We start from the raw sequence: 26070 nt of genomic DNA on the forward strand, positions 1-26070 counted from the left end.
GACTGCTCTCCCCAGCTTACACAGCCTCAGGAGACAGCAATCAATAGACTCCCTTTGGACAAGTTATAGAGATCTTAATTGCCTCATTCTGAACAGCTGAAAGTGTTCTCAACTTCCGTACACCTTCCTGCCTACCTCTGCAGCCGACACCTGATAGCAATTAGTGAATTGTCTAAACCAAGCAGAAATATATCTCCCGTCAGTGACAACACCCATAGATTTTCCTGACTTCCTGTCACAATATATATATATATATATATGTGTATCAGCAGTGGTCCTTTGGCATATTATCTGGCTGAAATGCTGGTCTGCAGACCAGACTTCTAAGAAGGCCTTGTCTGATCTTACCCTTGTAGGGGATCGCCTGTTTGGAGCTTCCTGCAATGACATCATTAGGGTTTCACAGGGGGGAAGAGTACTCTTCTTCCGTGGGCTACCAAGGGCAAGGAGTCCTGTTGTAGACGTGGGCCATCCTCCTCAGCTCATAAGAGGTTTTTTCGTCCCTCAGGGTCTCAAGACAAGGGATCAAAAGTTAAGGCCTCCAACGGAGGTTCCAAGAGGACCTGATCTGGCAAGCCACAAGCAAGCTCTTCCAGACCTGCGGACAAGTATCTGGGGTGGGGTGGGGGGGGGGATGTCTTTTCGCTGTTTTCCCGAATCCATGGACCTCCCTGGTACAGGACGAGCAGGTTATTTGGTCAAGCTACAAGATCGAGTTTGGTCTTATCCTTCGAAAAAGTTATTCCCTTCCAACCTGCACTTGTCCCCAGATCGCTTACAGGTCTCTTTGGGGCAGTGCAAGACTTGTTACTTCCAGGGTAATTGTTCCGGTTCTGACTTCGGAATTTTTCAGGGGTTTTTACTCAAACCTCTTTACAGTTCCCAGGAAGGAAGGCAAGGTACATCCAATTCTGGACCTCAAGGCACTAAACTGCTTTGTGCAAATACAGAAGTTGCGCATGAAGTAAATGTGCACGGTAGTGGCTTCCCTACATCAGGGGGATTTCTTCTCACTTCTATCCACATCAAGGACGCCTACCCTTTTGACCAGGGGTCCTCAAACTTTTTAAACAGGGGGCCAGTTCACGGTCCCTCAGACACTGTTGGGGGCCAGACTATAGTTTGAAAAAAAATATGAACCTTTCAATGCAGAGAGACCAGCGTGCCCCCTTGCAATGCAGAGAGACCATCGTGCCCCCTTTCAATGCATAGACCATCGTGCCCCCTTTCAATGCAGAGACCATCATGCCCCCTTTCAATGCAGAGACCAGCGTGCCCCCTTTCAATGCAGAGAGACCAGCGTGCTCCCTTTCAATGCAGAGAGACCAGCGTGCTCCCTTTCAATGCAGAGACCAGCATGCTCCCTTTCAATGCAGAGACCAGCGTGCTCCCTTTCAATGCAGAGACCAGCATGCTTCCTTTCAATGCAGAGACCAGCGTGCTCCCTTTCAATGCAGAGACCAGCGTGCCCCCTTTCAATGCAGAGACCAGCGTGCCCCCTTTCAATGCAGAGACCAGCGTGCCCCCTTTCAATGCAGAGACCAGCGTGCCCCCTTTCAATGCAGAGACCAGCGTGCCCCCCTTCAATGCAGAGACCAGCATGCCGTGCCCCTTTCAATGTAGAGAGACCAGCGTGCCGTGCCCATTTCAATGCAGAGAGACCGGTGCACTTACCTGTAAGCGGCGGCTTCTCCTCAGTCCCCCAGCTTCTCCTCGAGTCCTCCGGCCTCCTCCTTGGCCAATGGCATGAGCTCGCCTTTCGGGCCAATCAGGAAGCGGGTCTCGGACCCGCTTCCTGATTGGCCAGGAGAAAGATCCATGTGACAATAGCAAATTTTCATTCGCTATTGTCACATAAATGGGTGGGCTAGGGCGCAGTACTCTGCGCCACGGGTCCACCCTTTTCTGAAGCCTATTAGAGCCTCTGGCTCTAATTAGGTGATTCATGCAAAAAAAAACATGTATGATACATCCCGGCCGGCGGGCTGGGTTCAGGACCCTGGTGGGCCGCATGCGGCCCGCGGGCCGTAGTTTGAGGACCCCTGCTTTTGACCATAACAACCTAACCAGAAATATGCCCAACGGTGGGGAATTCCAAGGTCACTGCATGTATATGTATGGAAAATACATGCAGTGACCTTGGAATTCCCCACCGTTGGACTTATTACTGATTAGGTTGTTATGGTTTGCTATGTCTGGTGCTTGTAGGTGTTTTTTTGCGTTCATTGTACAGTATATCTAAATGTCCCTTATTAGTTCTAAAGCAATCTTGTTAAGGTTTATAGGTTTCAATTAAGCATATTTAACAATGCAGAGATCTTTTCCAGGAGATACAATTCTGATATTGTAGTTGTTATACGAATTATTAAAAATCACTTTATCACAATAACAAGACCTTAACCACTTTAAGACCAGGCCTTTTTCTGACATTTGTTGTTTACAAGTAAAAATCTGTATTTTTTGCACAAAATTAAATTAGAACCCCTCAAACATTATATATATATGTATCAGCAGTGGTCCTTTGGCATATTATCTGGCTGAAATGCTGGTCTGCGGACCAGACTTCTAAGAAGGCCTTATCTGATCTTACCCTTGTAGGGGATCGCCTGTTTGGAGCTTCCTACAATGACATCATTAGGGTTTCACAGGGGGGAAGAGTACTCTTCTTCCATGGGCTACCAAGGGTAAGGAGCCCCGTTGTAGACGTGGGCCATTCTTCTCATCTCATAAGAGGTTTTTTTCGTCTCTCAGGGTCTCAAGACTAGGGATCAAAAGTTATGTCCTCCAACGGAGGTTCCAAGAGGACCTGGTCTGGCAAGTCACAAGCGAGCTCTTCCAGACCTGCAGGCAAGAATCTGGGGTTGGGGGGATTTATTTTCGCTGTTTTCCGGATCCATGGACCTCTTTGGTACAGGACGAGTGGGTCCACAAAGTTATTCGATCAGGCTACAAGATCGAGTTCGGTCTTATCCTCCGAAAAGGTTATTCCCTTCCAACCTGCACTTCCCAGATCGCTTGCAGGTCTCTTTGGGGCAGTGCAAGACTTGTTACTTCCAAGGTAATTGTTCCGGTTCTGACTTTGGAATTTTTCAGGGGTTTTTACTCAAACCTCTTTACAGTTCCCAGGAAGGAAGCCAAGGTACATCCAACTCTGGACCTCAAGGCACTAAACTGCTTTGTGCAAATACAGAAGTTGCGCATGAAGTCAATTTGCACGGTAGTGGCGTCCCTACATCAGGGGGATTTCTTCTCACTTCTATCAACATCAAGGATGCCTACCTCGCCTCCGCTCCTAGGGTCTTCACAAAAGCTCCAGTGATCCAGTGGTCCCCCCAGCCCAGCCAGCAGACCACAGCTACGCGCTAGGTCGGCCGCGACATAGCCTCACGAACAGAGGCTGACCTGTGAGTTAAATGTCTCCCAGGGTCGCATATGACCAAGCTTGGGTCTGAGTCACAGCAGTCCCTTGGCCGACAGCTCCCCTACTTCAGTGGCGGAGATTCTGTCTGGAGCGTTACCTGCACCATGGAAGGGTAAGTACACTCCCCCCTCTCCCCTTTTGGCGTTTTTTTTTTTTTTTTGGGGTGGAGGCGGGAACCTCCAGGGACGGTTGGACCTGCCTGCAGGTTACCTCCGGTGATGGGGACCGATGGTTGCTCCGCCGGCGACCGACTGATCGATGGTACGGGGGGTTTTCACCGTCCTTCCTGGGTCTGTCCCTGAGGCCTGGTCTCCCAATCCTGTGTCCCTTGTTTGCCTTGTGCCGCCATTTTGTTGTAACCTGTGTGTTTCTCTACACGGCGGCCATGTTTGTGTAATCCAGCGGCCATTTTCTTGTGGTTTGCCATTGCAAATAGCGGTGCCCATGACAGTGAAGCCCTGTGGGCAGGGATTTTGGCGGTGGGAGCCCCTTCTTACCCCCTGGTGCTGACTCCTGGATCATTTAGCTACCTGATCCCTGCATGTGTAATGCAGATTTTCCTGGTGCTTGCAGGTGCCTGTGTCGGCAGGTGGTGAATCTGGTGGGGTCCTCTCCCTCTCTGCTGAGGATCGCTCTGTGTCTTGTGCTTGGGGACCAGGTGGTGCTGCGCGTGGCAGGGGTTGTTCCTTAGCAGTGTGTTACACTTTTTTTGTTTTTTGAAATTTGTCGATTTCCCTACAGTTCCTGCACCAGCAAACATGCTGCATTTTTAGATGCGTGGACCACACATAAAAAACAGTGCATTTGCGTATGCAGGAACCACAGGTAAGACGCATGGCGCAAAAGCAGCGATTTTTATGGCCACTTCATTTTATAAATTAATGATGCATGCACCTTTTTTCTGCAGGAAACGCAGGTATGACAGTTCATTTAAATGAATGGGCTGTTTTGCCTGTGCAAATGTGAGCTGCTAATCTGCATACATGTGAACCAGGCCTAAAGCAGTAGTAAAGTCATTTGAAAAAATAAAAACTCTGATCCCTCTGCCGGTTTGTCATAATGTACTAGTATGCACTGCATACTAGCACATTATGACAAACGTACCTGCAAACTGAGTCTTTCATTCCACCCCTTGGTCCTTGGCACATCTCTCTTCTCCCAGTCTTCTTTCTGGGTTCTCAACCTTTGACCGCTTGAATGGACAGGCTGCAGTGACGTCACTCCTGCACATGTGCATGGGGATGACCTAGCCGTAACACACAGAGCATTCTCTAAATGTTATGTGAGCTGCGCATGCGTAACTCAAATCCTCAAATCACATTATCGCTGGCAGGCAGGGGGGACATTTATAACAGAAGAGACCACTAGGGTTTCTTCTGTTATAACCACATCAGTACCAGGCACTTTTACCCCCCTCCTGCTTAGGCCAATTTTCAGTACTGTCACACTTTGAATAACAATTTTTATCAGTTTGGTGCACTTTGATAAGGGGCACTGTAATGTACAAAGGGGCTTTGTGATAAGGGGTACTGTAATGTATAAAGGGGCTTTGTGATAAGGGGTACTTTAATGTATAAAGGGGCTTTGTGATAAGGGGTACTGTAATGTATAAAGGGGCTTTGTGATAAGGGGCACTGTAATGTATAAAGGGGCTTTGTGATAAGGGGTACTGTAATGTATAAAGGGGCTTTGTGATAAGGGGCACTGTAATGTATAAAGGGGCTTTGTGATAAGGGGTACTGTAATGTATAAAGGGGCTTTGTGATAAGGGGTACTGTAATATATAAAGGGGCTTTGTGATAAGGGGCACTGTAATGTATAAAGGGGCTTTGTGATAAGGGGCACTGTAATGTATAAAGGGGCTTTGTGATAAGGGGCACTGTAATGTATAAAGAGGCTTTGTGATAAGGGGCACTGTAATGTATAAAGGGGCTTTGTGATAAGGAGCACTGTAATGTATAAAGGGGCTTTGTGATAAGGGGCACTGTAATGTATAAAGGGGCTTTGTGATAAGGAGCACTGTAATGTATAAAGGGGCTTTGTGATAAGGGGTACTGTAATGTATAAAGGGGCTTTGTGATAAGGGGTACTTTAATGTATAAAGGGGCTTTGTGATAAGGGGTACTGTAATGTATAAAGGGGCTTTGTGATAAGGGGCACTGTAATGTATAAAGGGGCTTTGTGATAAGGGGTACTGTAATGTATAAAGGGGCTTTGTGATAAGGGGCACTGTAATGTATAAAGGGGCTTTGTGATAAGGGGTACTGTAATGTATAAAGGGGCTTTGTGATAAGGGGTACTGTAATATATAAAGGGGCTTTGTGATAAGGGGCACTGTAATGTATAAAGGGGCTTTGTGATAAGGGGCACTGTAATGTATAAAGGGGCTTTGTGATAAGGGGCACTGTAATGTATAAAGAGGCTTTGTGATAAGGGGTACTGTAATGTATAAAGGGGCTTTGTGATAAGGGGCACTGTAATGTATAAAGAGGCTTTGTGATAAGGGGTACTGTAATATATAAAGGGGCTTCGTGATAAGGGGCACTGTAATGTATAAAGGGGCTTTGTGATAAGGGGTACTGTAATGTATAAAGGGGATTTGTGATAAGGGGTACTGTAATGTATAAAGGGGCTTTGTGATAAGGGGCACTGTAATGTATAAAGGGGCTTTGTGATAAGGGGCACTGTAATGTATAAAGGGGCTTTGTGATAAGGAGCACTGTAATGTATAAAGGGGCTTTGTGATAAGGGGTACTGTAATGTATAAAGGGGCTTTGTGATAAGGGGCACTGTAATGTATAAAGGGGCTTTGTGATAAGGGGTACTGTAATGTATAAAGGGGCTTTGTGATAAGGGGCACTGTAATGTATAAAGGGGCTTTGTGATAAGGGGTAATGTAATCTGTAAGGCTCCTTTCACAGCTAGGCGTCCCGATTCACAGGAGTAATCGCCGCCATTCTGCCTGCAATCCCAAATCGCTGGATGCCCTTGTGATCCCCATCACTTTTAATGGCACCCTGATTGTGGTGCGATTTTGCCACGATTGTCACCCGAAATAGCCAGGATCAGGGAACCTGACCGGTAAATCACGAACAGTGCTATTGAGATATCCTACTCAATACCCTAAATCGTGTGAGAATATAATATTCTATCAGTAAAGTGCAGTATTTTGTGAATCCACTTTCGCACTACTTTCCTAAAACGTAACCCCATTCACGAAAGGAATTAAATATATATAAAAAAAGGTGCAAAAATGGCAGACATGCAACACAATTATTCAAAAACTGCTTAGTGCTGTGCAAAAAAACAGATAATCGAAAAATATAACTGTGCAAAAAATGAAAAAATCAGTACATATGACTTGTATAAAAGTTCATGCAAATAGTTCATAAATGTCCCATTTATCCAACATAAATACATGTAAAAGTGGTATTCTTAAATTCTTCTAGTATTCATTATTCACCAAAAAGTGCTCTCCACCACCATAAGTTTTAGGTACACTCATCAGAGCCTAATGCTGGTAAGATTATAAACCAGCAAATAGCGCACATCAATATAGGAATAGAAATCCACAGCTTTCATCCAGAGATCACTCTAGAAGATTATTCCGAGTCACTTTATAACTCATAAGCAAAACGAGGAAAGAGAAGAGGCTCTGATAGCGTAAAACCATCTCAAGAGTCTTTATTATTAAAAACAAGTATTAAACTCATAGTTTTCGTGTGTCTCCACTGACACAAGTATACAAACTCCGGCCGAAATCTACAAGCCGCGAGCGAGATCAGCGTGCGTGGTGACATTACGTCCAAACCCTGCCCTATGCGTTTTGTCATCAGGGGCCTGGGAGGCACTATGTTGGGTTAGGGAATCTGCAACTGGCTGGAAGCCTGGGACAAAGGAGGCTGTGATCCAGCAGTGGGCCACAGCCTGGTGGTTGAGGACCAGTGATTTAAAGCACATGCACCTGGAAGATTCACCTGCAGTGAATGTTTGTTGGGTGGAAGATTCAGTGCCTTATACACTATATTGTCAAAGTATTGGGATGCCTACCTTTACACACACATGAACTTTAATTGCATCCCAGTCTTAATCCGTAGGGTTCAATATTGAATTGGCCCACCCTTTGCAGCTATAAAAGCTTCAACTCTTCTCGGAAGGCTGTCCACAAGGTTTAGGAGTGTGTCTATGGGACTGTTTGACCATTCTTCCAGAAGTGCATCCACCTGAATTCTTTCCAAAGGTGTTGGGGTCAGGACTCAATGGAGGCAAGTCAAGTTCCTCCACCTCAAACTCGCTCATCCATGTCTTATGGACCTTGTTTTGTGCACTGGTCCAAATCATTTAGTAGAGGGGGGAATTATGGTGTGGGGTTGTTTTTCAGGGGTTGGGCTTGGCCCCTTAGTTCCAGTGAAGAGAACTCTTAAGTCGTCGGAATACCAATCCATTTTGGATAATTTCATGCTCCCAACTTTGTGGGAACAGTTTAGAGGTGGCCCCTTCCTGTTCCAACATGACTGCGCACCAGTGCACAAAGCAAGGTCCATAAGGAAATGGATGAGCGAGTTTGGGGTGGAGGAACATGACTGGCCTGCACAGAGTCCTGTCCTCAACCCGATAGAACACCTTTGGGATGAATTCCCAGAAGAGTTGAAATTGTTACAGCTGCAAAGGGTGGGCCAACTCAATAGTGAACCCTATGGACTAAGACCGGAATTCCATTAAAGTTCATATGTGTGTAAAGGCAGGCATCCCAATACCTTTGACAAGATAGTGAATGTCCCAGTGGGCCTATAACCTCTAAAACCAACCAAAATAGCCCTTAGGCGAAAATGCCATTTTCTTGGGTTGACCTCACAATTTTGTCCTGGAAATAAAGTATGAACTAAAAATCCACTCCCTATAAATATAACCAGGTAAACTTGGTAATCTAAGGTTGCGTGTGCTGATTTCTTTTTGCTAGTGAGCTGAGGCAGTACCAGACTACCTTTATTACAATTGGAATCTGGATTCTGTAGCATATAGGAAGTCCTTCTAACCTCATTCTGTATTCAATTTGTTTATTCAAGGTGACTTCATCCTTATGTCACTTTGTCCTCCATCCTATAAATATTGATCCTTGTCTCCTGCGGTGTCCTTTTCCTGTTTGATCCATTGACCTTCACTCCGCTGAGGGGGCTGTCACGTCTTCCAGGCTTATATATTGATTCACTTTAGTTGTCAGATTCCTTCTTACCTCATTCTGTGACTCATATTTCATTTCAGGCCATGTGAACCTCGACTTTGATGTCATTACATTGCCGCCACTCACCTGAGCTCTCGTGGCTGTGGGCTGCGCGTACGCTGGCAGCTCCCAGCAACCTCAACTTGGCCAAAAGGGGCGACCTCTGTGCAAGAACTGATAACATCTGCAAAGGAGGACAAAGAGTCACAAAGTCACAAAGGGTCTCTTAAATGAAAAAAGAAGCGTTTGCAAATAAACCTGTTGAAAATATTCCGAGACATACTCAGACATTATTTTACTTCATATTCCTAGCAGCCGTAAATCGCGTGGAAAAGCCATGTTATAGACATTGCGATAGTAAAACGAAAACTCACATGGATCATGTTGAACGAAAAGATTGTGAGTGTCCTACGAGATAAACGTTTTTTTGAAAAAAATACGGTCCCCTTGGCTTCCCTACTTACAGGTCCCGGATGAACAAATCTAATGCCTCATTTCCACTGAGTGGTACGGTACGGTTCGGAACGGTACACCTTGCGTTTCCACTGCCAATAGTACCCTTTCATGATAGGCGTGGTGTAGCAGGAAAGCTGTAATAGACGATTCTCTGTCAACCAATCAAAGTTCTGCAGAGTGTAGCTCCACCCTGTTGGTACGGTACTAATGTGCTTGGTACCCCAACGAAAGGGTCCCAAAAAGTGGTACGGTACGGTTCGGAATTAGGGTACCATTCACAATGGAAACGGCATAAATAGCGTACCGTACCGAACCGAACCGTACCAGAAAGCTCAGTGGAAACGAGCCATAATCGTACAAATAAGCCGATGCAGGATACCCGCACAGATCCATCTCCTTTCCTCTTCTCTTCTCCTTTTCTTATCTCTTTTATTATAATCTGAATGGTTAAAACCCGCGTTAGCCGAAATGTTAATGATATAAATGATGGTGAATATACAGTAAGTGTGAAATAAATAATGCAGCTGCTGTTCACCAAGTAAAAAACTCAGACAAAATCACTAGCAAAAGGACAGCGCTTGCAAAAATTAAAAAAGTAAAACTCTCAAATTAGTGTTGAAAAATTTGTATAAAATTTATAAATGATTAGAAAGTGCACTAGTGCTTAACCACTTAAGCCCCGGAAGATTTTACCCCCTTCCTGACCAGGGGGTATTTTGCGATTCGGCACTGCGTGACTTTAACGGACAATTGCGCGGTCGTGCGACACTGTACCTAAACAAATTTGACGTCCTTTTTTTCCCACAAACAGAGCTTTCTTTTGGTGGTATTTGATCACCTGTGCGATTTTTTGATCATGCGCTATAAACAAAAAAAGATCGTCAATTTTGCAAAAATAACAATATTTTTCACATTTTTTTAATATGAAATTCCCCCCACAAAAATGTAAAAGTCAAAATTTTTTAAAATTTTCGGCCAATTTGTTTTATGCTACATATGTTTGGTAAAAAAAATCGCAAAAAGCGTATTTTGATTGGTTTGCGCAAAAGTTATCGCGTTTGCTAACAAAGGGAAAGATTTTTGTCATTTTTGTTGTTTTTTTTTTAACGCGTAATGGCGGCGATCTGCGATTTTTTTTGCGGTACTGCGACATTGCGGCGGACAGATCGGACCCTTGACTGACATTTTTGACACTTTTGGGGTTACCAGTGACATTTCTACAGTAATCAGTACTATACATATGCACTGTTACTGTAAAATTACACTGGCAGTGAAGGGGTTAACTTTATTTGAGAGGGAGGGGCTGTGTGTGTCCCTAGGGGCGTGATTCTAACTGTGATTGGCTGTGGCTTGAGGTGTAGGAACAATGATCAATGGTCCTACATAGTAGAACCGTATGATCATTGTTTCTACACAGGGGAGAATGACAGGCGGCTTGTTTACATAAGCCGCCTGCCTTTCTCCCTCTCCCCCGACGATCGCCGAGTGACCGGCGGACCCGCGCGCGGGGGGGTCCGTGACCACGCGGGAGCGGGAGCGCGCCTCCGGTGGCGCACTTGCTCCCCAGAGCCTCACAGGCTAGCGACGTAGACCTACGTCGCTCTGCCTGTGAGGGGCTGACTGCCGCAGTAAATTTACTGTGCGCAGTCGGCAAGTGGTTAAGATAAATAAGTTCAATAAATCGTGCAATATTCTGAAAAGGTACAAATAGTGCTGGAAAAAGTCCAATATAATGTGCAATATAATTGATAAAAAAGTGCTGAGGTGCTCCAAACAGCAACCAGTGCAGAGTGTCTCAATCCCCTTCTGGGACCCTACTCCCTGGAAGCGATGGACCCTCAGCTGAGGGTCAAGTGGGCTTTATTAAAAAGTATCAATATTAATTATAAAAATATACACATATATATATAATACACAACATATTGTCTAATAGAGTCAGGGGTGGACTGACAACTCATGGGGCCCCCGGGCAATCAGAGATCATGGGGCCCCCTGTGTCCACACTCAAGCCACACAAAGCCCCACCTACAAATTGCAGCTCAGCCACATAGAGTGGGCATTTAAATATCTACCACAGCATAGCCTGCATGGAAGGTCCTGGCTTCTTTCTTTAGTGTGTAGCCTCTCATGGGGCCCCTTACTGACCCTGGGCCCTAGGGCAGTGCCCTAATCCCCGAATGGTCAGTCCGCCCCTGAATAGAGTATAAAGACATATGCAGGACCCTATGCTAGGAATACATACTTGCAATTGGATGGAGCCAAATTGAATGAAATGCCACTGGGACCCTACTCACCGGAAGCGATGGACCCTCAACTGAGGGTCAAGTGGGCTTTAATACAAATCCACAGTAGATCTCCTCTGGGCTGGCATTCTGTCACCGTGACCCCTTATTAATAATTTCTTTGGGTAGCTCAAAAGGAAGAAATGATCCACAAAATGAAGTCCATAAGAAAGAAATTTTATTCCCCACAATAGTACTACTTAGAGATCTTTGTACAAGTCACGCAGAGGACTCCTCTTTCCATGCGTGACTTGTACAAAGTTCTCTGTAAGTAGTACTATTGTGGGGAATAAAATTTCTTTCTTATGGACTTCACTATGTGGATCATTTCTTCCTTTTGATCTGCCCAGAGAAATTATTAATAAGGGGTCACAGCGACAGAGCGGCAGCCCAGAGGAGATCTCCTGTGGATTTGTATTAAAGCCCACTCGACCCTCAGTTGAGGGTCCATCGCTTCCGGTGAGTAGGGTCCCAGAAGGGGATTGAGACACTCTGCACTGGTTGCTGTTTGGAGCACCTCAGCACTTTCATTTGCAGCACTTCAAGCACTTTTTTATCAGTTATATTGCACATTATATTGGACTTTTTCCAGCACTATTTGCACCTTTGCAGAATATTGCACAATTTATTGAACTTATTTATCTCAAGCACTAGTGCACTTTCTAATCATTTATATATATTTTTCAACACTGATTTATGTATTTGAGAGTTTCCTGACAGACTCCATGGCAGCACACGTATGGGTAGGCTCCGCCTCCTCTCCTACCCTATAGGACCCCACTCCCATAAATTTTTGCTCCAAGCCAGGAGCCGTGTTCCTTTTTTGTCCTCCTTCCGCAAGAGAAGTCTTACCTTATAGGATGCGTTTTCTTACATACCTGGTGGCGTGTGGCTTTCTTGGATGATGCCTTTCTACCTTAGTCCAGCAATCTCAGTACTACTGGGTGGACCCGGGCAATTTGAAATGATGCCGGAAGATGCCATAAATCCTGAATGAGAGGTGGGCTGCATCGCTTGGCCAAACGTCCTTGCTACTAGCGGGAGGCCCTTATGCCCTGACGCACACGCTAGTCTCCGGTTGAGGAGCGTTCCAGGTCCTTCTGTCGGTATTGGTGGTAATGTATTGCTTACTTTATACTTTATATCGTTTTGCTTCCTGGTTAGTATGGCGGCTGGAGCGCTCCTGCGTTCCAGGCCGTCGCTCTCGGCTCCTCCCCCTGCCTCCTGATTCCCAGTTGGGTGTTCATTGCGAGGCTTGGTTCCTAAGTGGTCTGCGCTTGTGCGCACGCCACTTCCGGTCCTCCATGACGCGGTGGCGTCGGGGGGGGCGTGGCTTTACGGCTCCCGGGAAATTTAAACAGCTGATGGAGCTGTCATTCTTGGGATGTCTGTGGGCTTTTGCGGCGGCCTCCCCACGCTGTGTCTCTGCCTGTGTTTGGTAAGTCCTGTGCTGGGTCAGTCCTGCTTGAATGGGGGAGGGGAAAGGCGGCTATGGGAAGGTAAGATTGAGTTCTTACATCCTTCCTATTGCAGGTTATCTCGCTGTGATTTGCAATGGATGCCTCACCGCCCCCCGGTGGCCAGTCCCTGCGCAACAGGTGAGCTTTAGCTTTTAACTCTCGCTTGTCTGCCAGCTGGCTTACTGTAGCCTGAGCTTTTCTTTCCTTTGTTTTCAGCCCTTTTAGGTCTGACCAACGTCCTGCACATTACAGACGAATGGCATGGAGTTGAAAGAAAGAATTCCTTATCGTCCAAATTTTCCAGGTTATATCCTTTTAAGACCGACAAAGTGAAGCATCTTGATTCTGCACCTACAATAGACGCAGCCTTGATGAGGCTAGTCAAACACGTTACCCTACCTTTGGAAGATTCCGTCTCATTTAAAGATGGTCTGGATAGACGAATTGATACGGATCTCAAAAAGATCTATCTGTTAGCTGGTATGACCTGCAAGCCAGCCCTAGCCCTTGCAGCCACATCCAAAGCTATGGAGGCTTGGGTAGATAACGTGGAGACCACACTGAAAGGTGTCTCAGAAGAAGCAGCCAGAAGCTCGGCTGTGTATGAACTAAGGTTAGCAACGGCCTTTTTGGGAGAGGCTTCCATTGATATCATTCGCCTGGTGGCGCGGGTCATGCTCTCTTCCGTCACGGCCAAACGTGCTTTATGGTTACGTCCCTGGCTGGCCGATCCTGCTTCCAAACAAGCCTGGTGCAGGATTCCGTTTGAGGGTGCGTCCCTTTTTGGCAACAAGCTGGACAGTGCCATTACCCGTGCCACTGGTGGTAAATCAGGTTTCCTCCCTCAGGATCGCCGTTTGTTTGACCGCAGAAGATTTCAGCACAAACCAAGTTCGGATCGATCCAGAGAAGCTCGATCTTACAGGCCTGGACGTGAGTTCAGAAAGAATTGGAAAAGATCTCAACCTACAGGTCAGAAGTTCAACAAGGGAACACCTTCTAGTGGTCGGGAGACCACAAAGTCTTTTTGATATCAGGCCTGCTCAAGCGTTGCGAGTAGGCGCTCGTCTACGTCAGTTTGCGCACGTTTGGGCAGCCTCGATTACGGACCAGTGGACCGTCAAGACTGTGTCTCATGGTCACGTTTGGTCTTTCAAAGAAACTCCAATTCTGCGGTTCATCCCTACGGCTCTACCTCGCGTAGAAGAAAAGAAGTCAATTCTTCTGTCATACGTAGATTCCCTGATCTCTCAAGGTGCTGTCATCCCAGTTCCGGCCGAAGAAAGGTTTCAAGGCCTTTATTCACCTCTATTCATGGTGCTAAAGAAAAACGGTTCTTGGAGACCGGTCATAGACCTGACTCATCTGAACTCTTTCATAAAGAAAGAGAGGTTCAGGATGGAGACACTCTTCACTATCCGCCAAGTGGTGCAACCAGAAGATTGGATGATCTCCATAGATCTAAAAGATGCCTATTTCCATGTCCCAGTGGCAGCAGAGCTACAAAAGTTTCTTCGCTTTGCCGTGGGTCAAGTGCATCTCCAGTTTACCTGTCTCCCTTTCGGGCTTACCACCTCACCTCGAGTCTTTTCAAAGGTCTTACTGGCTATTGTAGCTCTGATCAGATCGAAAGGGATCCGACTGTTTCACTACTTAGACGATCTGCTTCTTCTTTCTCAAGACCAAGCACAGATTCTGCAACACAGATCTCAGGTAATCTCCACCCTTCAAGAATTCGGGTGGCTCCTGAATCTGGAGAAAAGCCATCTGGATCCGTCAAAATCCTTGATCTTCCTGGGGGCACTCTTCAACACCTCCAGAGGCACCATCTCTCTTCCAGTGGAGAAGATTCCGGTGATCCGCAGCAGAATACAACCGGCAATGTCAACTCCTTATCTTCGGGCATCACAGTGTCTGAAAATAATAGGGACCATGGTCTCCACGGCCCCCATGGTCAAGTGGGCACAGTGGAGGATGAGGCCCTTTCAAATCGGTTTCCTCCGCCAATGGAGCTCTGGGAATCCAGACACTCCTGTACGGATAACATCCTCTATGAGGACGAGTCTGTCTTGGTGGCTACAATGGGAAAATCTCCTGAATTGTCATTCGATCGTTCCCGTTCCTTGGATCGTTGTGACATCGGATGCCAGCCAGACGGGCTGGGGTGCGCACTGCCTGTCAGAGGTGGCCCAGGGCAGGTGGGACTTTCCCAAACTCGGGTTGGTCTCAAATGTCCTGGAGCTTCGGGCAGCTTTTCGTGCCATCATGGCTTTCCGTCACTTGGTGAAAGGGTCCTCGGTCCTTCTACGGCTAGACAATACGACGGCAGTCGCATATATCAAGAGGCAAGGGGGCACCCGCAGTTCCTCCCTTCTGGAAGAAGTGAAACCGATCATGGCATGGGCCCAACGGAATCTTGCCAATCTATCAGCTGCTTATCTTCCAGGAGTCCAGAACGTTCAGGCAGATTTTCTGTCAAGAACCAATCTAGACAACAACGAATGGTCTCTTCATCCAGAAACCTTCAAGTGGGTCATCTCTCTGGGGATTCTTCCGGAAGTAGACCTGTTTGCCTCTCCAAACAATGCCAAACTGACGAAATTCTACTCGAGATGGCGTTACCCCCAAGCCTACGGGGTAGATGCTCTGACGGACCACTGGAAGTTCCACAAAGCATATGCTTTTCCCCCGGTCCCAGTGATATTCAAGTTCCTGCAGAGACTCAGGAGAGAGAGGGTAGAAATCATAGCAATTCTTCCGTTTTGGCCAAGGAGGCCCTGGTTTCCTCTGCTGCTCCAACTGAGCTTTCGGGATCCTGTTCCCCTGCCATTCAGGTCGGACCTTCTATCTCAGGGTCCAGTGCTGCATCCATGCCCAGCGCAGTTACATCTCATGGCATGGTCTTTGAGAGGGAAAGACTAAAAGCTCTTGGCTGTCCAAGTGCGGCAATGTCCACAATGATGAGTGCCAGGAGACCGGGCACCAACAAAGTCTACGAGAGGATCTGGTCTAAGTTTGAGGATTACATGTCTAATGAGTCCGATTTCATCACTAATCCTAAGATCCATCACATTCTGGGGTTCCTCCAGACAGGCTTAGACCTATCTCTGGCTGTTGGCTCTCTCAGAGTACAGATCTCAGCAATCTCTGCCTTCACGGGGACCTCATGGGCAAAACATCCTCTGGTCCGGCAGTTTTTCAGAGGTGCGTCAAGAATGAGACCTCCCAGGAAACCCAGGTTCCCCAAATGGGACCTTCCACTAGTCCTTGAGTTTCTCTCAACAACAGTTTTGGAACATGGAGATTCCTTCTTCCTTAAGAATCTGTCTATGAAGACGGCCTTTTTAGTAGCCATCACATCGGCTAAACGTGTCTCTGAAATTAGTGACCTAGGTTGCAAAGAACCTTTTCTGACATTTTTTCCTGATCGGGTTGTCCTGGTCCCTATGCTAGGGTCCAATCCGAAGGTAAATTCAGTTTTTCATGTCAACCAAGAGATTGTTTTACCTACATTCAAGTCTCAAGATGACCAGAGTACCCATCCGTTGGATGTGGGCGAAGTCCTTCAAACATACTTGAAGTTCACAGCTTCCTTTCGCAAGTCAGACTATCTATTTGTTCTCTTTTATGGAAAGAACAGAGGCAAGAGGGCTTCTTCCAGAACAATTTCTAGCTGGATAGTTCAGACCATCCAGTGGGCATATAGAGCCAAGGGACTGGCTCCTCCGGAAGTGGTGACGGCTCATTCCACCAGAGGGATTTCTACGTCTTGGGCGGCTTCCCTTCATGTTGCACCAGATGTCATTTGCAGAGCGGCCTCATGGTCCTCAATTAACACTTTCATGTCACACTATTGTGTTGAACCTGCTTCTTTATCCTCAGTTGATTTTGGTTTAAAGATTTTGTCTGTTGACGGTGCAAATTAAACCTATTTCTGTTTGACCAGCAGTTGCCCACCCGGGTGTGTATGGCTAGTTATTTCCCATACGTGTGCTGCCATGGAGTCTGTCAGGAAAACGGAAAATTTATATCAATACTTACCGTAATTTTCCTTTCCTGATAGAACTCCATGGCAGCAGGAGTTCCCTCCCATCTGCTGGAGTAGTCTATATATGGAACACGGCTCCTGGCTTGGAGCAAAAATTTATGGGAGTGGGGTCCTATAGGGTAGGAGAGGAGGCGGAGCCTACCCATACGTGTGCTGCCATGGAGTTCTATCAGGAAAGGAAAATTACGGTAAGTATTGATATAAATTTTCCGTTTTTACTATTGTCATTTGTGCAAGAGCTGTCCTTTTGCTAGTGGTTATCTCATTTATTGTTTCCTTGACTCCCACCAGCCCTGGCATCATGCTTTGTTAGCTTTCTTTCTCCTTCATTAAAGCAAAATTCCACCCTATTTTTGAACTTTACACCTTCCGTTAGATTAACCACTTAAGCCCCAGTCCTATTTCGGACACTTTTTGTTTACAAGTTAAAACCAGTATTTTTTCCTAGAAAACTACTTAGAACCCCCAAACATTATATATATTTTTTTTAGCAAAGACTCTGGAGAATAAAATGTCGGTCATTGCAATATTTTTTGTCATGCGGTATTTGCGCATGATCATATTTCACTGCATTTAAAAAATACTAAACAGTAAAGTTAGCCCATTTTTTTGTATATTGTGAAAGATGATGTCACACCGAGTAAAAAGATACCCAACATGTTACGGTTTAAAATTGCGCCCCCCGTGGGATGGCGACAAACTACGGTCAATAGAGATCTCAATAGGCAACGCTTTAAATTTATTTAACGGTTACCAGTTTAGAGTTAGAGTGTAGCTCTTTTTTTTTAATTATTGCCCACGCTCTGGCGATCGCGGCGATACCTCACATGTGTGGTTTGAACAGCGATTTCATTCGTGGCTCGACTTCCGTATACATTTTTTTTTGTGCGCGAGCTAACGGTGACGGGGGCGGCTAAAACTTTTTCTTTTTTTTTCCTATTTATTTTATTTTTTTTTAACTTTATTACAGGTTTTTAAAAAAAAAAAAAAAAATGTGATCACTTTTATTGCTGTCACAAGCAATGTAAACATCCCTTGTGACAGCAATATGCAGTGACAGGTACACTTTATGGAGGGATCGAGGGTCTAAAAGACCCTAGACCCCTCCACTACACTTCCATGTATGCAAAACGCCGAAAACAGCGTTTTTGCATACAGCCGTTTTTTAAATTTGCCGCCTTTTGCAGCACAGTAACCCGGAAGTGACGTCATGGACGCTGCCTCCGTGTTACGTCATCGGAGACACGATCGAAGCCGCTTCCGGCATTGATCGGGACTCCATCCAGCCGGCGGACGTGCCGGCTGGGTGCTCGGGGGCTCCCGGTGGGGCGGGAGGCCCGAGCAAAGTCACGGAAGGTGGCGGGAGGGGACGATCCTAACCACTTAAGCCCCGGAGGATTTGGCTGCTAAAGGACCAGGGGTTTTTTTGCGATTTTTTACTGCGTGACTTTAACGGACAATTGCGCGGTCGTGCGACGCTGTACCTAAACGAATTTGACGTCCTTTTTTTCCCACAAACAGAGCTTTCTTTTGGTGGTATTTGATCACCTGTGCGATTTTTTGATCACGCGCTATAAACAAAAAAAGAGCGTAAATTTTGCAAAAATAACAATATTTTTCACATTTTTTTATATGAAATTCCCCCAAAAAAAAAGTAAAAATCAAAATTTTTTAACATTTTTCGGCCAATTTGTTTTATGCTACCTATGTTTGGTAAAAAAAATCGCAAAAAGTGTATTTTGATTGGTTTGCGCAAAAGTTATCGCGTTTACTAACAAAGGGAAAGATTTTTGTCATTTTTGGTGTTTTTTTTTTTTAACGCGTAATGGCGGCGATCTGCGATTTTTTTTTCGGTACTACGACATTGCGGCGGACAGATCGGACCCTTGACTGACATTTTTGACACTTTTGGGGGTACCAGTGACATTACTGCAGTAATCAGTGCTATACATATGCACTGTTACTGCAAAAATGACACTGGCAGGGAAGGGGTTAACTTTATTGGACAGGGAGGGGTTAAGTGTGTCCTAGGGGCGTGATTCTAACTGTGTAGGGACATTCCTATTGGTGTAAAAGCAAAGATCAACCGTTCTACATAGTAGAACGGACAGATCTTCACTTTTACACAGGGAGAACTGACAGGCAGCTTGTTTACACAAGCTGCTCTGTCTTTCTCCCTTCACAGGAGCGATCGCAGTGTGACTGGCGGACATCGAGTCCGCCGGTCACACGCACTGACTTGCCTGTGAACGAGCCGCGGCGGGCGCGCGCCTCGGCGGGCGCGCGCCCGCCCGCGATAGGCTCGCAAGTCAGTGACAGGCGAGTGACGTACCGATACGTCACTCTGCCTGGCCGGGGCTGACCGCCGCAGTATATAGTCGTGCGGCGGTCGGCAACCGGCTAAAAAAGAATTGGATAGTTATAATTTTATTTTTGTTTCACTTACCTTATTTTTTCAGAAAATTAACTTACCTTCCTTCCATTTCCTCCTCCTGCGGCTGCAGCCACCAACGTCACTTCCTCCTTTGCATTGACTCCTGGGATATGAGCGTCAGCAATCCCAGGAGTCAGTGCGCCTTCCCCCCGGTGTCCCTCGTCACTTCTAGTGCAGGTGCGTCATTCTCTGCCGATAGATTAGAACAACTTCTGGGCATGCATAGAACCAGCTGCGGGATGACGCGCCTTCCCCGAGCAGGGCATTCTGGGACTCCGACATCACGGAAGAGGACACGAAGAGGGACGCTCTGGCTTCAGCTGCCCACACCGGAGATGGCAGTGCTGGACAAGACATTTTCAAGGTAAGTTTTTCTTCTTACAGGTAAGGTAAACAGGGGAGAGTTCAGAGGCTATATTTGCTTAAATGCACTAGCCCTGACTGTCCTAGGGGTATTTTTTGTTAATAATTTTTTTTAGGGTGGAACTCCGCTTTAAGTTATCAATGTTACATCTGGGGGCCCAGAGTCCCTTTAGTGGGATCTAAAAGTAGAACTTTGTGAACCATGTTCACTGAATATAGGCTTTCCAACCTGGTGGGCCTACTGGTGATTATGTTTTGGGATGGTCTCGACCTCAAAGTCTTGGGTTTTACTGTCCTATATAAGGATTCAAGGGACGATCGTATGGATGATCACTTACCAGTGTTTATATTGTTGTTGTTCTATATCCATGTTATCACCCAAAACATTTTATTCTTGTTCACTTCTGTTGGTGGCCAGATGATCTTAGAGAAGACCTAACCCAATTGCCAAGATTTTATGTCATTCTGTTTCCTCCCACTTATCTACAATTTCTTATTGTCTAAACAGAGCTTGCAAAGATTGTTTGCAGCTCTGCACAGTGCTCCTTTTACTTTTATTCTTTCAAAATGTTATTAAAAACGATTGAAACAGAAAAAGAAGCATTTGCGTTCACCAATAAGGCCAGAATGACGGGCTGCACACAGATTACATCACTAAAGTAAAAAGCAACTTTATTGCAGGACCAACAAAATGCCCATTTTTTGTTCAATTTTTTGCACACATGTTAACCCCTTCCTTACCGCGCCATGTCAAATGACGTCGGCACAAATCCTTTCTCGATCCGGGCGGACGTCATATGACGGCGCCCGGATCTCCCCGCTACTGCGCGCCCCCGGGGGCGCACAGCGCGGCGATCGGGGGTGAGGCTTGTCCCTCGGACTGAGCCCAACCCCGATCAAGGTAAACAGCCAATGAAATTGGCTGTTTACCACGTGATCGGCTGTGTCAATCACAGCCGATCACATGAGCGGCTCCAGCGCGAGCCGCTCGTTCCTTCCTTAATGCGCGCCCCCCGGGGGCGCGCAGCGCGGTGGTCGGGGACGAGGCTCGTCCCTCGGACAGAGCCCATCCCCGATCTACGTAAAGAGCCAATGAAATTGGCTCTTTACCACGTGACCGGCTGTGTCCAATCACAGCCGGTCACAAATGTCATCAGCATCGGTAACTAGCTGTCACCGTGTTCTCCTCCTCACACACTGATCCTGTGTGAGGAAGAGAGTGTGGTAATAGCTAGTTACCAAGTACAGTGCACCCAACTACACTGATTGCCCCCCCCCCCCAATAAAAAGCACCTGTCACTAGCCCATCAAAGTACCCGAGTACCTGTCACCAGCTTATCAGGTACTCTGATGACAGGTACTCGGGTACTCTGATGGGCTGATGACAGGTACTCTGATGGGCTGGTGACAGGTACTCGGGTACTCTGATGATGGGTACTCGGGTACTCTGATGACAGGTACTCGGGTACTCTGATGACAGGTACTCGGGTACTCTGATGGCAGGTACTCGGGTACTCTGATGATAGGTACTCGGGTACTCTGATGGGCTGGTGACAGGTACTCGGGTACTCTGATGACAGGTACTCGGGTACTCTGATGACGGGTACTCGGGTACTCTGATGACGGGTACTCGGGTACTCTGACGGGTACTCGGGTACTCTGATGACAGGTACTCGGGTACTCTGATGACAGGTACTCGGGTACTCTGATGATGGGTACTCGGGTACTCTGATGACAGGTACTCTGGTACTTTGAGTACCCATCACCGGAGTACCCGAGTACCCGTCATCAGAGTACCCGAGTACCTGTCACCTACCCATCAGAGTACCCAAGTACCTGTCACCTACCCATCAGAGTACCCGAGTACCTTCCACCTGCTCATCAGAGTACCTGACACCTGAAGTACCTGAGTACTTGCCACCTGCTCATCAGTACCCATCACTACTCATCAGTACTCATCAGTACCCATCAGTACCTATCACCTATCAGTATCAGTACTGATCATCCGTACCCATCAGTACAGTATCAGTATCACCTATCAGTATCAGTACTACTCATCAGTACCCATCACCTGCCTGTCACCTGCCCATAAGAGTACCCGAGTACCTGTCACCTGCCTATCGGAGTACTCGAGTACCTGCCACTTGCTCATCAGTACCAGAGTACCTGTCACCTGCCCAACAAAGTACCCGAGTACCTGTCACCCTTCATACAGCCACCATGTCTAAGTCCAAAAAGGTTTATATACGTCCTCCATTTAAACCTAAATACCGGTGTTATGGCAGCAGATAGCTGCCATAACCCTGGTATTTTTTTAAACGGTGGACGGTTGGCTTTCCGATAAGGGTGGTCCCAGCGGTGGATTCGCCGCGGGATCACCCTTCCGGGGTGGCGAAAGAGGTGCCCCCCCCCCCTCCCGCCGCATTCTGGTCCTTTTCCCCGCTTACCGGACCCGCCGGCAGCGGGGAAAACGATCCGGTCCCGGATCCTCACAGACAGGATGTCAAGTGAGGGCAAGCTTGCCCTCACTCGACTCTATGGTCTTGGAGGACCGGAGCTACGGCAAACGTCGCCTAGCAACCAGTTTAAAGGTCCCTTTTTTTTTTTTTCATTTTATTTAATTTTTTTTTTTTTTTTTTTTTTTTTTTTCTATCTTTTAGTGTACTTGTGAGATCTGAGGACTTTTATGACCCCAGATCTCACAAAAAAGAGGTCCTGTCGTGCCTTTTTCTATTACAAGTAATGTTTACATTTCTTGTAATAGAAATAAGAATTATCAATTTTTTTTTTTTAAAAACAGTGTAAAAATAAAAAATAATAAATAAAATAAATAGTAAAAAAAAAAAAAAAAAAAAAATTAAAGCTCCCTGTCCCCGTGAGCTCGCGCGCAGAAGCGAATGCATACGGAAACCCCGCCCACATATGTAAACAGTGTTCAAACTACACATGTGAGGTATCGCCGCGATCGTTAGAGCAAGAGCAATAATTTGAGCCCTAGACCTCCTCTGTAACTCTAAGATAGCAACCTGTAGAAATTTTTAAAATGTCGCCTATGGGGATTTTTAAGTACCAAAGTTTGTCACCATTCTGTGAGCGTGCGCAATTTTGAAGCATGACATGTTGGGTATCTATTTACTCGGCGTAACATTATCTTTCACATTATGGAAAAAAATTGGGCTAACTTTACTGGTTTCTTATTTTTTAATTCAAAAAAGTGAATTTTTTCCCAAAAAATTGCGTTTGGAAGACCGCTGCGCAAATACGGTGTGATAAAAAATATTGCAATAATCTCCATTTTATTCTCTAGGGTCTCTGCTAAAAAAAAATATATAATGTTTTGGGGTTCTAAGTAGTTTTCTAGCAAAAACAACTGATTTTAGCTTGTAAACACCAAATGTCAAAAATAGGCCTAGGCAAGTGGCTAGGATGCATGATGATGCTCCTTGGATGTTGGGCCCCTCTATATGGCTAGGCTGTGAAAAAGTCTCACACATGTGGTATTGCCATACTCAGGAGGAGTGGCAGAATGTATTTTGGGGTGTCATTTTTGCTATGTACATGCTATGTGTTAGGAATATCCTATAAATTTGACAACTTTGTGTAAAAAAAAAAAGTTTTTATTTTTTTCCCACATTTTCCAAAAACTTGTGGAAAAAAATGACATGTTCAAAGGACCCATAATGCCTCATAGAATATACGTTGGAGTGTTTGCTTTCCAAAATGGGGTAATTTTGTGGACTTTTCCATTGTATTGGTGCTCTAGGGCCTTGAAAAGTGTGATAGGTAGTAAGAAAGTTTTATGTGTATTTATGCTCCTAAAACGCCTTATGGTGCTACATGGACCTGGAGTCTCTTTTTGTGGCCAGGCTGTGTAAAAGTCTCACACATGTGGTATCACCATACTCAGAAGGAGTAGCAGAATGAATTTTGGGGTGTCATTTTTGCTGTGTACATGCTATGTGTTAGAAATAGCTTATAAATTGACAACGTTTTGGGAAAAAAAAGAAAAAAAAAATTTCTTCATTTTCCCAAGAATTGTGGGAAAAAATTATAACTTCAAAAAACTCACCATGCCTCTTACTAAATACCTTGGACTGTCTACTTTACAAAAAGGGGTCATTTGGGGGGTATTTGTACTGTCCTGACATTTCAGGGCCTCAAGAAAGGAGATAGGCCATCAGTACATCTGGTGTGATCAATTTTCAGTAATTGGTACCATAGCTTCTAGACTCAATAACTTTCACACAGACTAAATAATATACACTAATTTGGGTTAAGTTTACCAGAGATATGTAGCAGTATAAATTTTGGCCCAAATGTATGAAGAAAAATTAATTTTTTGCAAAATTTTATAATAGAAACTAAAAAAAAAGTGTTTTTTTTGCAAAATTTTTGCTCTTTTTTTGCTTATATCACGAAAAAAAAAAAACCCAGTTGTGATCAAATACCACCAAAAGAAAGCTCTATTTGTGTGAAAAAAATGATAAAAATTTTGTTTGGTTACAGTGTAGCATGACTGAGCAATTGTCATTCAAAGTGTGAGAGTGCTGAAAGCTGAAAATTGGTCTGGGCAGGAAGGGGGTCTAACTGCTCTGTATGGAAGCGGTTAAAATCTGCATTTTATTTTGCTAGATAATACTTTTAGCCTACCAAAGAGTATATACATTCTGAAAGCAGAGACCCTGAATATTGACCCGGTCAATATGGGCCGATATTTTCTTTGACAGGTACTCTTGTGGAGGGATCTGGGGGTCTAAAAGACCCCCAAACCCCTCCTCTGCACTTAAAAGCATTAAAAACGCCAAGTTTGGCTGTTTCGAATACTGTCATTTTTTTAATCTGGCGCCAGTACCCGGAAATCCTGGTACAAAGACATCCTGCTCCTGATTCTTCTTTTATAATTTATTGTCCTTGTTCAGGGCTGTTCCTACCTGCATCACCTGTCATTGAGTTTGGGGACACGTCCTCGGTGCCTGTAGCATGGGAGTAATTATCTGTTCCCATCAGCTGTTCCCAGTAGGCTCTACTTCCCACCTGAGCGTGGCGCTGCGCCTGTGCCAGTTCTAAAAATTGGCATCGGTGATATAACGCTGCATTACTCTGACCTCTGGGAGCTGAGAAAGGACAAGACGTCCCCTGCTGAAACCTACATTGCAACTTTTTCCATTAAAATTAGAGTGTTAGCTCTACGGGAAAGTGCCTACTGGAGGCTTGTTTTGGTATTCTTACACTATTGTCTTTCAGAAACCACAATGTGTGTTAATATAGTATTTAAACTCAATACTGGCAAGCATACCCCCCCCCCTCCCAAAAAAAAAAATATTATTTGATGACGAATACCGAGAGCCTTCGCTTTTGCAGAAGCCTTTCTATATTCCAGACGGGGGGGGTCTTTTATGCAGTATGACCGGTGGTCTAGCTAGAGCAAAAGGAGAGGCCTTGTCGCCTTCACTGTCGCAGTGGCAAAATGTCACCCTAAAAAGTTAACCCCTCTGCCCCAAAGCCCCCCACGTTTTAGAGCAAGACCCGCCGTCGGCTATAATATCAGGGGACACCAGATCGTAAGCCCCCCCCCCCCCTTAAGCCTTGCAGCCACAATACTCACAGTGACCGAGCTTTGAGCCGCACAGACTGCAAAATGGAGAGAGAGAGAGAGAGAGAGAGAGGCTCAGAGGATCTGGGAGTGCAGCCAGACCCAGATTTTGAGAGAAAGCCAGAAGAAGGGCATTCTGGGACACACAGCGTGAAAGGGACGCCTTTCGTCCATCCTCCTCTTAACCTGTTAGATGCAGGAAATCAGACAGAAGAAGATGTTATATTCATGATTTACGTCTCCCGCTTCTTACCATTTTGCTCTGAATTATTGAAGCCACATTTTTCATTCAGCGATGCAGAAGTAAATCTGATTCGTCGTTTTATGTAACCGCTCTGCTGTATCCAGTTTCCCGTAAATGCAACTAAAACAGCCTGGTTTTCATCTATTTATAATGCTCACAGATATGCGGAGTATTAGTACAATGTTGCAAATCATTAAAATGCATGATATGCAAGATGAGTTTCTGATCCCTGGGGGGAGGGGGGGGGGGATTAGTGCATAGATGACTGCACAGGGGAAAGGTGCCTGTCTTAAAGGGACACTACCTTTTTTTTCTTTCAGGCCTCATTTTCACTTGCAGCTGGGGGGGGTGATAAAAACATGCAGTTGAGACACTTTTTACATCCCCATATCCCCCACCCGTTAACCACTAGCTGACTGCTCACAGTAATCCTACTGCGGCAGTGCGTCGCTGGACTCCTAGTGATTCTGGCGGCGTGCGCTCACGCGGTGTTTAGACGCAGTGGTAGTTGGGCCGGAGTCCGCTGCCTTCTGATTTGAATGGGATCC

At 45.8% G+C, this 26070-nt stretch overlaps 1 protein-coding gene across 1 annotated transcript in view; it reads right to left on the reverse strand.

Annotated features, from left to right (window-relative positions):
* COX4I2 (cytochrome c oxidase subunit 4I2) overlaps positions 1-25440 on the reverse strand; it is a 38891-nt gene extending 13451 nt beyond the window's left edge. Inside the window, exons 1-2 of the mRNA XM_082272627.1 lie at positions 25291-25440; positions 8730-8826 (exon numbers count right to left, since the gene is read on the reverse strand). Of these exons, the coding sequence (XP_082128753.1) occupies positions 8730-8826 (97 nt within the window). The 5' untranslated portion in view covers positions 25291-25440. The remainder of the gene's footprint in view (positions 1-8729; positions 8827-25290) is intronic.
* Positions 25441-26070: the final 630 nt, after the last annotated feature.

This window comes from Pelophylax lessonae (assembly GCF_965119305.1).
Source record: "Pelophylax lessonae genome assembly, chromosome: 11".
Classification (NCBI taxonomy): domain Eukaryota; kingdom Metazoa; phylum Chordata; class Amphibia; order Anura; family Ranidae; genus Pelophylax; species Pelophylax lessonae.